This window comes from Lithobates pipiens, unplaced genomic scaffold (genome assembly GCF_037356315.1).
Source record: "Lithobates pipiens isolate NorthernLeopardFrog02 unplaced genomic scaffold, aLitPip1_a1.2 Scaffold_3, whole genome shotgun sequence".
NCBI classification, from domain to species: Eukaryota; Metazoa; Chordata; class Amphibia; order Anura; family Ranidae; genus Lithobates; species Lithobates pipiens.
In genome coordinates, this window is record NW_027507790.1 from 146,490,030 (window position 1) to 146,505,700 (window position 15,671).

The window sequence follows — 15,671 nt, forward strand, 5'->3', positions numbered from 1 at the left end:
GTCAAGGCTTGGGTGGTATATTGTATCCTAATTCACTTTGAAGCAAACCTATCCTTAAAACCTGACCCTAATTAAGCATTACAAGCTATCCTGAACAAAACAAGCTGCCTATAAATTGAAAAAAATTGAAAGTGAAAAAAAAATGTTAATTCTTTTTAGGCATGTTGAATGAACAGGAACACAAAACAAATATATAGGGGGTTATTTACGAAAGGTAAATCCACTTTGCCCTGCAAGTGCACTTAAAAGTGCACTTGGAAGTGCGGTCGCTCTAAATCAAAGGGGTAGATCTGAAATGAGTTAAAGCTTTGCTGATTTTATCATCCAATCATGTGCTAAAATGCTGTTTTTTTTTTTATTTTCCTTGCATGTCCCCCTCGGATCTATAGCAATTTTACTTCCAAGTGCACTTTCAATGAAAAGTGGATTTACCTCTCGTAAATAACCCCCATAGTGTGGGTTTTCTCAAATAGAACTGCAATGGTGAAAATACATTTTAAATTGATGTGTACGTGTTTTGTTTCAGTTTTGTTTTATTAAGGCTTTCAAATATAGGGAAAAAAAAAAAAAAACAGAACTTAAATTTACAATAGACAAAGAAGTTCCATTATAAAAAAAGCTGCATACATTTAAGATACGATGTCTACTTAATGATTACCAAGGGTATACTTTACCGAAATACTATATATATATATATATATATATATATATATATATATATATATATATATATATATATATATATATATATATATATAATATATATATATATATATGTATATATATATATATATATATATATATATATACAGTGGTGTGAAAAAGTGTTTGCCCCCTTCCTCATTTCCTGTTCCTTTGCATGTTTGTCACACTTAAGTGTTTCGGAACATCAAACCAATTTAAACAATAGTCAAGGACAACACAAGTAAACACAAAATGCAATTTGTAAATGAAGGTGTTTATTATTAAAGGTGAAAAAAAATCCGAAACCATCATGGCCCTGTGTGAAAAAGTGATTGCCCCCTAAACCTAATAACTGGTTGGGCCACCCTTAGCAGCAACAACTGCAACCAAGCGTTTGCGATAACGTGCAATGAGGCTTTTACAGCGTCCTGGAGGAATTTTGGCCCCCTCATCTTTGCAGAATTGTCCTAATTCAGTTACATTAGAGGGTTTTCGAGCATGAACGGCCTTTTTAAGGTCATACCACAACATCTCAATAGGATTCAGGTCAGGACTTTGGCTAGGCCACTCCAAAGTCTTCATTTTGTTTTTCTTCAGCCATTCGGTGGTGGACTTGCTGGTGTGTTTAGGATCATTGTCCTGCTGCAGAACCCAAGTTCGTTTCAGCTTGAGTACACGAACAGATGGTCGGACATTCTCCTTCAGGATCTCTTGGTAGACAGCAGAATTCATAGTTCCTTTTATCACAGCAAGTCTTCCAGGTCCTGAAGCAGCAAAACAGCCCCAGACCATCACACTACCACCACCATATTTTACTGTTGGTATAATGTTCTTTTTATGAAATGCAGTGTTCCTTCTACGCCAGATATACTTGGACACACACCTTCCAAAGAGTTCCACTTTTTTCTCATCGGTCCACAGAATGTTGTCCCAAAAGTCTTGGGGATCATCAAGATGTGTTGTGGAGAAATTGAGGCGAGCTTTGATGTTCTTTTTGCTCAGCAGTGGTTTTCTCCTTGGAACTCTGCCATGCAGGCCATTTTTGCCCAGTCTTTTCCTGATGGTGGAGGCATGAACGCTGACCTTAACTGAGGCAAGTGAGGCCTGCAGTTCCTTGGACGTTGTTGTGAGGTCTTTTGTGACCTCTTGGATGAGTCGTCGCTGCGCTCTTGGGGTGATTTTGGGCGGCCGGCCACTCCTGGGAAGGTTCACCACTGTTCCATGTCTTCGCCATTTGTGGATAATGGCTCTCACTGTGGTTCGCTGGATTCCCAAAGCTTTGGAAATGGCTTTATAACCCTTTCCAGACTGATAGATCTCAATTACTTTCTTTCTCAATTGTTCCTGAATTTCTTTGGGTCTCAGCATGATGTGTAGCTTTTAAGGATCTTCTGGTGGACCTTACTGTGTCAATCAGCTCCTATTTAAGTGATGCCTTGATTGTGAACAGGTGTGGCAATAATCAGGCCTGGGTGTGGCTAGAGAAATTGAACTCAGGTGTGGACAACCACAGTTATAGTATGTTTTAACAGGGGGGGGGGGGCAATCACTTTTTCACACAGGGCCATGATGGTTTGGATTTTTTTTCACCTTTAATAATAAACACCTTTATTTACAAATTGCATTTTGTGTTTACTTGTGTTGTCCTTGACTATTGTTTAAATTGGTTTGATGTTCCGAAACACTTAAGTGTGACAAACATGCAAAGGAACAGGAAATGAGGAAGGGGGCAAACACTTTTTCACACCACTGTATATATATATATATATATATATATATATATATATATATATATATTTATTTTATTTTTTTCAAAAAAGGAAATTACCAGCACACTACAGCAGATTGGTTTTATAGAGATGCATAATTATTATATTAACAAGTGACAAGAGGGAGCGCAGCCACTTGTAGGAAAGCAACGCGCTGTTTATTGTAGCAATGTACCATTCTATTGACACTCTGCTATGCAAGCAGCTGATGTGTAGCTTGTTTGAGCATGATATTGCTTTTTCTTTCCGTCAGAGTGGGCGTTTCATGTCCAATTACACAAACTGATCTCTCTCAGTGGGCAATGGAGCTGCGTGAATCCCAGCATCCTATTTTAGCATCTCTCCTCCCTTGGGAATGCCGTATAGATTTAAGACGTCGCAAGAGTGCTTGACGTAGTTTTGACGTGTAAATACTAATTTCCATTGACTGTGGAGGAAAGGTTCTTGTTTTTTTCACAGCCACAGACGAAAAGCCTGCTCCTGACATCTATCTGTTCACATAGCAACAAGGCAAAAGCTGATCTCCTGTTCTTTCTTTTTTTTTTCTATTTGTAGTATATATTTTTTCAGCCATAAGGTACTGTTTGAACAGTGTGGACATTGTACAGATACATATTGAAATGGAAGGAGGATGCTGGCCCTACAAGTACATTGCTTTAGTGTCTGTCTTCTCATGCTGCCTAGGATTTGTGGCTGCTGTAGAAAGGCGATATGTGAATGAATGGGCTGCAGAGATCCCTGGAGGTCCAGAGGAAGCACTGGCATTAGCCGATGAACTGGGCTATGACTACGGTGGGCAGGTAAGCCATAGAAAGACTTTGCATTATGAACTTGTAAATCTAACTGTGAACATGTATTAAGGACGATTTCAATGTAATATAATTATTCAATTCAGTTATTATGCTTACTTACCGCTGAATACTTTCTGCATGATGTCATAACTTTAAATATCATTTCACTGACTTTTTCTTTTCACACAAATAGGCTCTATGAGTTAAGCTTAAACAAATCAGCATTGTGTGTGGCAGCTTTTTGGAAGATGTGTGTTCATTATCTAGATCCTATTCATTTTAATTAATCTAAAATAATTTTATTAGTAATGAAATAAGGATAAAAATGCAACATCAATGCTGATGAAGACACACACCTATATTGTACATATTGGTCAAAGGAATAAATAAGACAAGTGGGAAAATGTATCAAAACTGGAGTAAACAGAATATGGAGCAGTTGTATGTGACAGCCAATCAGCTTCTATCTCCAGCTTGTTCAGTTAAGCTTTGGAAATGAAAGAGAGAAACGGATTGGTTGCCGTGCACAGCTACTCCAAATTCTGCTTGCTCCAATATAGTAAATCCCCCTCTGCAATATAGCATACACAGTATTACATAGTATTACATTAATAATTGATAAGATATCGATATGCTGAAAACAAATGATATGAGTGATCTAGATCCTATTTATTTTTGCTAATACACTGTGGCTGATCTTTAAAAATGAATTAGCTGTGAGTGTTGTACATAAAAACAACATGTTAACAGTGGAATAATAAGTCTTATCAGTTGCTATGGGCTATTGCCCTGCTTGTTTCTTTGCTTTATATTTTATGAACCAACCCTATGCAGATTACCAATTCCTTACTTGTACATCCAGGTTTACATTGAAGCCACCACCCACCAGGTCTCATTTTATTTTTATTCCATTGCTATTGATTGTGTATAGATGGATGAGTAATTCTTCCAAGGAATTCTTCCATTTACATAGTAATGACTTTGTCTTCATCATAAAGATCCTCATTATTCGAGGGACTCGAGTACATTGGTTTAAACAGTGGTGCTGTTTGGCTGGCATGAGTCATCCAGCAGAACTCTAGTAAATCAGTTTCTATTTAGAGGTCCTGATAAATCCGACAGGTGGTATTACACCCCCTTATTGTAATTGTGTGTCTTGTTCGGAAGGCAGTTGTGTGAGCTCAGCTTATGGCAGCCCTCTCAGCTACACACATGTCATTGTCATTAGGACTAATCTTCAAAGCCAGTATCTGGAGCATATTATTTTACATATTCAACATGGCTGTGTTTTTTTTATCCTTGATCTAGCTTTTCTCAGCCACTGAACTGTGGAGCACATCTGTGACAGCAATAGCTTACAGGCCTTGGCATGCCATACAGGCAGTGCTTGTAAAAAACATTAAAATGTATCTTTAAAATAATAATATGATATGATATGATGTTAAAAAACAAGGTGGAAGACTTTGCAAAACAAAATTACTTGGCGCAGAGGGTTAGTGGTTAGCAATTATGTTTTGGCAGAACTGGGGTTTTATGGTTCTAATATCAGCCAGGACAGTATCTGCATGGAGTTTGTATGTTTTCCCTGTGTGTGCATGCATTTCTATCCACAATTCAAAGACCTGCTGGTGAGTTAATTGGCTTCTGTTTAAACTGGCCCTAGTATGCGTGTAATAATTGGCCGTGCACACGTGTTATTACAAACTGCATGCCAGCCCCAAGCTCCAGCAGGAGGGTTGAGGAAAGACCTGGGAACCTTCCTGATAACAAATTCTATGGATGCCCAGAAAGCTAGCCCATGGAATTGCCTAGAGTCGGATATGACTGAATGCATATAGATATATACAATATTTAGTCTGCTGGATCAATGAAGGAAATGGAATGTTGAAAATAGCAATGAATTAAGTTTTTACTTTGATCTTCAGCATTGCACAATTGATAGCTGAAATATGATTACAGGCAACAGGGTCCTCACCCACATTGTGCTTTTGTGAAAATGTATAATATATGCATGCAATACTTTACTGTGGGGAAAACATACATAATTGTTACCATACCATAATAAAAACGTATACATCAGTTATTGTAAGGCAATCCTTACATGCTTAGATATTTTTATTTTCTGATACTGTGTGGATGGAGGAATCTGTGCTGATGGAAATTGGATTCAGACAGCTGCAGCACCCACATCTGCCTCAATACTTAAGCAATGGCTGCATCCGATGAGACATCTAACAGATAGCAGTTATTGTTTGGTTGACTAATTCCACTTGGCTCCTTAAATTTTGAAATCGACTTTTGCCGAGCGGGGTGGTTCCAACAGGCTAAATTGGCCACAATTTGAGCATTTTTTGGCTAGCCTAAAGAGGAATTTCTCCCACTGTCCCTCTTCCACATCACCATCTTTTATATATCCCAATGGTATATGGGATCTAGCTAAAACCTGGTGCATGTCTACACGTGCACGTGAGATCTCCGTGCATGAACACATATGCTGCTAGTTTCGGGTATATGGGGGAACTTCTAGAGACATGTGTCATGTGATCACATGGGCAGGATCCTCCATCATGTATGGTCAGACATGCTGTGGATCTCTGCCTGTTTTTCCAAAAGAAGCTGGCAGGGATCAGCATCCCTCAATAAAACACTGCCTCTAGGTATGCGTGACATGAAATTCCCAAGATATGGGAGGGGGGTCCCTATTTCATAATAGCCTACTCTATGAAGCAGGAAGTATTGAGCTGCAACACAAAAAAGTTACTAAAAGTTTTCTGAAAATGATGAAAAGTTCTGCTATTTTTTTTTTTTTTTTTGGAAGGGTTGACTGCGTTCAAATCAAAGTGTATCTTTAGCCAAAACCTTTTATTCTAGTGGGGACAGATTAGAACTCATGTCAGGTTTTTACTGATATTTGGGCTCTGGCGATAGATTTACTCTCACGTTCTGTCCTGCTGACAACAGTTTCACTGCACAAGAATTGTGTAAAATTTGTAAAAGGGACACAGACAGACATAAAAATCCTACATTCTAGCCTTCCCCAACTCTACTAAAAAAAAGTTTTTCCCAGTTTGTTTTGGTGAGATCCCCTGACTTCCTGTCTGGTAAAATGTCAGCAGGAGAGAAAATAAGGAATTCTCCTTAACAAAGTCCTAGATAGCAGAAAAATACCTGAGAGGGGTATTTATACTTCTCCACTCTATCTCAAAATAGAATAAAAAAAGCTTTTTACTGGACATACACCTTAATGTTATAATTTTCTTCCAAATTAAAAGAACCAGATTTTAAAAGTTTTGAAAAGGGTCACTTTAACATATATTCATACATACTGTAAAACTTTACTGAATTGCTGAAACCTACTGATAAACCTCAGCTTGTACTTCCTTTTCTAAAAAAAAAAGCTCCTTCTGTACTTGTTTGAATGCACAGGCACTTACGTTTGCCATACATGGGTCGAATTCCAAATACATTTTTTTTAGAAATTAAGAAATTGTGTGTGCTTGGTGCCACGATTGATTTCGAAATTCGGCCAATCAAGCCTTCAATTTCACCTCATGTTGCTACAGAAAAGAATTTTCGTGGCCAGGAATCTTTTTTTTCTTTCCAGGTCACAGTTCATGCACAATTCTTTTTTGATTACATTTCTCGCACGATTCTCCCATCATTGATTAGTTGTTCGTTTTTCCTAAAATTTCCAACATGCCGGAACACACACATTTGATTGCCACACGAAAATCGGCTGTTGCTGCAGCCCACTAATGGTGCGAAATTTGAAAGAAGATCCTTAGTTACGGTTTTCATAAGAAAATTATTTCGGAATTCGACCCATGTATGACCTGGTTTAGTCATGTGATCAGAGCTCAGATTGGCTGCTCCCCTTCAGTAGAGGTAATGTGACCAAAGGCCTTTTGTGCAGTGTAGTTGAGCATCATGGGAAATGTAGTTCAAAAACATCTGGGGTGCCAAGGTTCACCATCACTGGCCTAGGCCCATACATATGTGTATGACCAATGCTAAAAGGAGCCTGGACCAGCACATTCCCTAGAAGAGTTAATAATTGTTATCCCATCTATTATTCTTCATTTATCCATCTGAGCTAGTGAGATAAGATTTTAAAATATGTCCACTTTCATATGTTTTACAAAAGTACATTGCTATTTAGGCTGCTTTTGCACTGGGGCCACACCGCGTTAGCACTCAGGCTTTTGCACATATTTGAAAGAAAGTATATTATACGTGTACAACCCTATATACTGTACACTTATACCAGTCCTTAAAAGGACCTTTGTGGACCTAATAGTAATAGCTAGTGATTAAACTGACTGTCCCTGCTCCACACAGTGTCCTGTCCCTACACTGACAAAAGACAGCTGCAGAATCGGTCAGCAGTGCACTCAGCAATCAGCAGCGCAGCAGTCAGCAGCAGTGCACCAGAACCCTATATACTGTACACCTATACCAGTCCTTAAAAGGACTTTTGTGGACCTAATAGCTAGTGATTTGTGTCACTACAGTCTGTCCCTGCTCCACACAGCAACCTCTCCCTAGACTGACAAAAGATAGAATGTAAAATGGCCGCCAGATCAGGTCTATTTATAAGGTAGGAGGAATGTCCAATTGTCCATGTGCTGAAATGTCTCAATTGGCTGTCCTGTACCCCATGATGGATGTGTCATCATGGGTCAAAGTTCTTTCACAATGTAAACGCATATGTCCGCCGTGCAAACAGCGCCAGAAGTCCGCCGGTTTGCGAACACGCAAAATTCGCCATGAACCGACCACCGGGCGAACCGCAAGGCCATCGTTACCGTTAGCGGTAAAGCAACACTCGTTTTAGAGGCGCTTTACCATTATTTTAGCATCCTTTTTGGCTACTGGTAGGGTGCTTCTAACCCCCCTAGCAGCCCAAGAAAGGGTTAAAACCACCCGTGTTGCGGCGCTTCGGAAGTGCTTTTCAGGCGCTTCGAATGCGCTGCCCATGCATTCCAATGGGCAGGGGCGGTTTAGGAACACTGTACACAGCGCTCCCAAACTTCCCCAACGATGCTGCTTGCGGGACTTTTTTTCCCTGTCCTGCAAGCGTACCGCCCCAGTGTGAAAGCACTCAGGCCTTTACACTGGGGGGGCATAGGAGGCGGATTACTGGCGCTTTACGGGCACTATTTTTAGCGCTAAAACACCTGAAAAACACCTTCAGTGTGAAAAGTAGCCTAAATGGCAAAGGTCAAACAGAGAATCATTCTTAGGAATACCTTTGTACCCATTATACTAAAATTTTACGACCCCCCTCTGTGACTAGCAACCCCCCCCCCCCCTCCATTCCATAGCTCTCCCTCTGTTTTATCTTACTAATTATGCTGTTATCTTTATTGCCATTGATTTGTATGTGTTTTTTTATATTATTTATTTATTTATTTTTTCTCTCCTTTCCCTCAGAGATGTTTTTTTTCTTTTTCTTTTTTTTTTTGTCCTGAAAAATTGTATGTTAGTGCAAATAAAAAAAGTATCACGGACAGTATTCAATTTTCTCTGTCACAATTGCAATTGGCTACAATCACATTAAGTTTGGAGCTCTCAAAATAAATCTGTGCTTTGCTCGTGCACGATAAAGCAACAGGTTTGCTTTAAGGCTCGGTTCATTTTATTGCTTTTTGCAGAAGCACACTACAGTCCATTTAATATGGTTTCCTATGGGACATATTCGGATCTATGCTTTTTTTCAGCTGCTGCATTTTTGGAAAGGGTCAGGGACTTTTTTTTAAAGCAAAATGGTACATTTTTGGTTCAATAGACTTCAATGGAGAAGCTTCAGAAAATCATGTAGTGTGTTTTTGCAGCGATTGTGCCTTGATTTGCATTTTTTTATTACGCCCAACAACAAATTGGCCAAATAAAAGCATAAAAATGTTAAAGGCATAAAAAAATGTATCAAAAACGTGTGTGCAAAATGTACCGCAAAAAAGCACTGCAAAAACGGATCAAAAACAAAGTGTATAGGTGTGAACCAAGCCTAATGCCATACTTACCTTTCTTCTCTCTTCTGCACTCCATTCACTCCATTCAGCTACTGGGAATGAAAGAAATACCTGGTACTATTCAGGCAAAGGAAAGGTTTGCCTTAGCCCTTGTACACACGGTCGGACATTCCAACAACCAAATCAGTCGGATTTTGTCCGGCGGATTTTGTCCGACGGATTTTGTCTGACGGATTTTGTACGAAACTGGTGTTGCATATACACGGTCGGAAAATCCGATTGTTCAGAACGTGATGACGTTATTTCGTTACAACGGGACTACGTTCAGGCTAGTAGCCAATAGCTTTGGTCTAGGAATTTGATCTGAGCATGCGTGGCACTTTGTCCGATCGGAATTCTCTACAAATGATCGGACAAAGTCCGATCGGATCATGTTGTCGGAAAATTTTATAGCCCAGCTCTAAAATTTTGGTTGGATATTCCGACGGAAACAGTCCGATGGAGCCCACACGCGGTCGGATTATCCAACAACACGGTGTGTACAAGAGCTTAAAGTGTACTTGTCATGAGACAAATATGTAGGCTGCCATTCTTTACTGTTTGTGAAACCAGTATTTAACTGGTAGTCCCTGGATTCAGTACAACTAGTCTACACTTGGAACATGAACATTGTCAATGAAAGCCAGATCAAGACCCAAATTCCTTATCTTTATTCTTGTTTCAGGTCAGTGACTCAATATCGTAGCCTATAATTGGAAAGGTTATTAATGACAAAACACATATTTCTCCTATGACAGGTGAACTTTTATCCATTAGCAGATGCATTGCTTAAAATAAAGAAATCATAATTGGGAAATTCCATTTTTGTATTTTCTTAATGCTTTCCGTGTATACCATTTTATTTTAATCTATTGCAGGTTTACACTTATGGCGTTCTTTACATTTATTCAAAATACTGTTATAACAATGTGCCTCTGATTGCCACATAGAGGAGCATCATTATTAAAATATATTGTATTTTGAAACATATTTTGTGTTTAAAATTTGTACTTTCTAAATATATAGATCATGACATTTGTTTGCATTTTGTCTAAAATGACCATGTCAGGAAAGAATACTTGCTGAACAGAGTAGAGCATACTATATGGGATATCAGCTACCTGTATGTTATTGTGCAAGACTGAAGTCAGTAAAGTTACAGGATTGTTTTCTGTCCCAGTTGTGCTTAATCCCATTATTCCATGTTACTGGATGTATGGATGCCAAGTAACAACAGAAAGGTAGGACTTTTGCAGTGGTGGGCAATGGTTAGTGAATCATGCAATTTGCTTTCTTAAAGTGGTAATAAGCCTAAAAGCAAACATTTATTATATTGCAGCTTTCCAATTCTTATTTAGATGTAATTTCTGCATGTACAGTATGGTAAGGCTTTCTTTTCTTTATTTTCACCTGGTGATCTGGCCATTAAGTCTGTTGTTGTTCAACAGAACAAGCTGTCCTGCAGTTAAGATGAGGACAAACTATTTTACACTAACAGAGGTGCTTACAATGATCAGAATTTTTTTATATATAAAACCTATCCAAAAGGAAAAAACTGTTGTTGTAACTGCTTATAAGGGTTAGCTGGAATTTGACTACAATTTGTTAGTGTATCTAAATCTGCTAGTCGATCTAACACTTCCCTCCCAACTAAATGCTGCTGTCCAAAGGTGTCTCTGTTGCTTCTGTATCCACAGTGTAGGCACCCTAAGATGGGAAGTGTGTTACTGGTCAGATTACCAGGGGAAAAGCGTAAAAAAAGGCAACTAATGCAGCCACCACAGCTAATAATTGGTAAGCTGCAATATATAACATTTTTTGTTTTGAGTTTAATACTGCGTTAATTCATACTTTCAAAGTTCAGTTTAGGGCTCGGTGCTCTTTTGGCTACCTTGCAAAACATTTCGAATGAAATTTAGTTTGCGGTTATGTGCTCTTCATATTTGAGAAAGACGTGAAGTATTTGTCTTCGCATGCATTAACAAAATGTTTAGAGCAAAAAAAAATATGTATTTTTAAGTTTGTTTCATATAACAGTTTTTCTGAGGCCTATTTTCTTACATTTATGTGGTTACAGTTCCAATAAGCACGTTTGTTGGTAAGCCAGGTAATAACATACTGAATTAATAAAGGAGGAGTGCACTACCGCTATGTGCTGTGCCAGGACAAGGATATCCAGTGCCCATGGCGAAGATGGCATACTGTGCTCCTTGCCTGGCTGAAGGAGAAAACGGGGCTCATAGCAGCATGCAAAAATGTATCTAATGATGTTGGCATAGACTTTAGCGTGCCAATGGTTGTGGTACACCGTAGTAAACTGAAGAGTTTAATATCACAAATACAGGGGGTCCCCGAGATACCAACGGGTTAGGGACTGCCTGTTTGTTCCTAAGTCGAATTTGTTCGTAAATTTGCGCATGTGCAGAACGGCATTTTCCGATGTGCCTGCTGGTGCCACCTGCCATTCGCAATAGGAGTTGTTCGCAAGTCGGAGGTTTGTAACTCGGGGACCCCCTGTATGGGACTAACAGTGGCACAGGGAAAAGTGTGTCAGTGTCAGTGGTGTCATTAGAAGGAAAAATGTCCCTATGTCAGTGGTGTCATTGGAAGAAAAAAAATGTCCTTGCATCTTTGGAGACACTAGAAAGAAAAATGTCCCCCCTCTATAGTGTCACTGGAAAGGTGAAAATGCAATGGTGTTGCTAGGAGGAAAAATTAAGCTGCATTAGTTTTAGTGGGGAAAAACACCACTGGTGTCACTCTCAAGAAGACTGCTTTGGCACCTATGGGATGAAGGAGAGGAGGGTGCTGGGAGGTAGGGGTTCTGAAGCAGGAAGGAGGATGAAGGGCTCTAAGGGAGGGAGGAGACTAAGGGGCCTTTGAGGGGTTCTGACGAGGAGAGGCAAAATCTAGGGCTGAGTTGTCCACAGACCCTCTGCATACTCACTCAGTACAGGCCTCCTCAGTGAGGTTCCCACCAGGAATTGAAGCAACTTCTCCTTCTTCCTGTCTCCCATGTGATATAACACAAGACAAAGGGAGACACAAAGAGGCACAGTTTACCCTCACTCCCAAGTGGCACCATGCTGAGACAGTGGTGTGTTATCATCAGGCACCAGCTCTCTTCCATCCAAGTAGGCTTCTTTTGGAGGAGGAGAGAGCAGAATCCTTTCTCCAGCAAGTATTGAGGCCCCTGCTCCTTCTGACAGGAGTAACGCTGCAGTCTCTTTCCTGTCAATGAGATGCTGGAGAACAGATCAGCTGAAGCTCCCAAGCATGCACCCCCCGTCCCCCCATCCCCCATCTCATATCGAAACTGCATCTGGGGCATGCTCCCCTTCGGCCCCTCCTGGACTCAAATGGCCACCGTCTTGTTGCCAGTTTAGAAAACATCACCCCTTTTGTGAAAACAAGCATACTTTATAATGCCTTCATACCACTGATATCTATAGATACAGAGATTTCAGTTTTTATTTTATTGTGTGGCAAATCTTGTTCCTAGTGTGCCACAGCTGAGCAAGGTTACACCAGGAAAACAAAACAAATCATAAGTATATAACACCGTACACCATTTAAACCGGCCTTACTTATGTGCCTGGAAGTCACAGGAATTGCGCATAGTAGCCTGTACAAATGAATGACAGAAAGCGCCTGTATAATGGAAAATGCCAATCCAAGTGTATTTATGTGTACAGGTACTAATGTATAGGTGACCACAGTCAACAGACCTGAAAGTGAGGAAAATCCTGAAATTTTGAGATGCCAGCAGAAGAAGAATATTGGGGAAATCTTCCAAAGGTAACCTATTCTAGTGACAACTTTCTAAGAGGGGATTACTATCACTTTGGAGAGATTGTTTTATCACAATTCATCTGGTGTTTCTTATGCCACATACACACGATCGATTTGTCCGCCAGACTTGGCTTTCAGCGGACAATCCGTTCAAGTCCAGCGGACTAAGAATGATGCATGCTCTGAAGCAAGTACGAGAAGGAAGCTATTGGCTACTGGCTATTGAACTTCCTTTTTCTAGTCCCGTCGTATGTGCTGTACGTCATCGCGTTAGAAATCGCCAGACTTTCGGAGTGTCCGTGTGTGATATTTTTTCCGGTTTATTGTTCCATAGACTTCAATGGATCAAGAATGTGTATTAAAAAATGCAAAATGCACCTGGAATATACAAACTGCAACTTGCATAGGTGTGAATCAGACCTAACTGTATGTTACTAATGCTAGTACGGTATATTACAGCTCATGTAGCAGCTACATTCTTCAGAAATGAAAATATTGGCCAGATTGGCCCAGATGAACAATTTTAATTGTCATGAAACCTGAAATTCTACTTTAATCTTCCAATCAGGGGAAATATAAAAAATGGTTAAAGTAATTGTAAAGTCTTGTTTTTTTATTTATTTCCTGCTAAAATTACAAACATGTCATACTTACCTGCTCTATACAATGCTTTTGCAGAGAGCAGCCCTGATCCTCCTCTTCCCAGGCACCCACATCAGTGATCCTGGCTCCTTTCCCCCCAATGTGTGGCCCCATAGCAAACCAACATGGGGGCACTCATGCATGCTCACTTCTGAGCCACTCCCTGCTTACTGGCTGTGATTAACAGGAGCCAACAGCTCCCGCTGCTGTATTTATTTATTTCAGGTACTTCTATAGTGCCGTCAGTTTAAATATACATTGTACATTCACATCAGTCCCTTCCATCAAGGAGCTTACAACCTAAGGTCCCTAACACACATTGATACACATACTAGGGCCACTTTAGACAGGATCTGATTAGCCTGCCAGCATCTCATTAGAGTATGGGAGGAAACCAGAGTAAACCCACGCAGGTACAGGGAGAACATGCAAACTCCAGACAGATGGTGTCGTGGTCAGGATTCAAACCAGCAGCCCTTTTTTCTGCTAGGTGGAAGTGCTAACCACTACAGCACTGCCCATATCTGAGCCAATGAGGAAGGAGAGAACCAAGAGAGCCTCTGCTCTCATACACATTGTTGGATCGAGTTTGGGCTCAGGTATGTAATTAGAGGGGACTGCAGGCAGAGCTGCATACAGAAGGGTTTTTAACTTAATGTTGAGAATGCAGAAAGGTAAAAAACCTTCTGCCTTTACAGACACTTTAAATTATTTTCTATTCATGATTATAGAGCAGGCTTGTTAAATATTCTACATCCTGATTTTAGGGTCAAGGCTGAATTATTGCTTTGCTTTTCCATCATGACGCTTTCATGAACATACATACCTCCTCCTTTCTCTTTGTGCTGCCTCTGCAGCAGTTCTTGTCTCTGTTTGCTTTCTATTGTGAGCACACACACTGAGTGTTGTATGTACTGCTACTGAAAGACAGATGATGTTTATCTGACTTTGCTGATAGGTCCAAAGACTCTGCACGAATTTATCCCTATCCAAGAAGCCATTGTATCACTTGACCTAACACCGTCCAACAAAAGATAACCCTTTAGTTTATGTTATGTAGTTGCTAAAACCACTTTTCAACAATTGCTGCGAGTGATGTAATTGTAAGAAAAATAAAATAAAAAATGTTTTGACTTTAAATTACAGCTCATGAAAAGTAGCCCTTTCTGTAGCACATGATTGATACTGTCAGCCTTTTTCAATAGATAGAAGTGCAAAATGTGGTAATCCATGGCAACCAATAAGAACCAATAAGAACATGCATGAATGGGAAAACTTTTTAGGCAGGTGTGAAGAAATGCTGTAAAGTAAGAATAATAATTCAAAAATGTATAATTTAAATGCTTATTGTTAACAATCTACAAAATGCAAAGTGAGCAAACAGAAATCCAAATCAAATCAATATTTGGTTTTATTAAATACATTTGTACATTTGTTAGGTTAAGTAGGTTAGGTTTCATAGCTATAATGAGAATCTGAACTCTGGAAGCTGTGCCCAAAAAAACATCATGCAGAGGGCAAAGACTTAGACAACGTCGTTGCTTGTGGTCTCCCTGACGCTCATCTTTTGCCTATTTTTGACTTACCATGCCGTGTTCCGCATTGTATCTCAATGCAGAGGCAGCTATTTTCACACCTTTCTTCGTTGTGTTAGAGCCTCATGCGGGGACCATGAGCAGCAAAGTGGTGGCATCACCAAATCTCCCTTTAGAGCCCTTGAAACTAACAGCCAGGGGTAGCAGGACCTTAGGTATCACACTGAAGATATACAGCTATGGGCCTGTAGGCACAGGAGTGCTTAGGTGCCCTCACATACCAGGATGTCCACAGCTATCTTTCATGAGGAATTCAAGACTTGCATTTTTAGGTACACAAACAACAAGTAACACTTCCAAATGTTTGCTAAAATATAGCAAACCTTCCACTGCCCCCAGCATGTGTGAACAAGCTTAAGGCAGTACTAAAGGGATGAATACTCACCT

At 39.9% G+C, this 15,671-nt stretch overlaps 1 protein-coding gene across 1 annotated transcript in view; it reads left to right on the plus strand.

The window, feature by feature from the left end:
- Positions 1–2,743: 2,743 nt before the first annotated feature.
- Positions 2,744–15,671, plus strand: part of PCSK1 (proprotein convertase subtilisin/kexin type 1) — a 73,737-nt gene continuing 60,809 nt past the window's right edge. Inside the window, exon 1 of the mRNA XM_077462361.1 lies at positions 2,744–3,253. Coding sequence (XP_077318487.1) covers positions 3,074–3,253 — 180 coding nt within the window. The 5' untranslated portion in view covers positions 2,744–3,073. The remainder of the gene's footprint in view (positions 3,254–15,671) is intronic.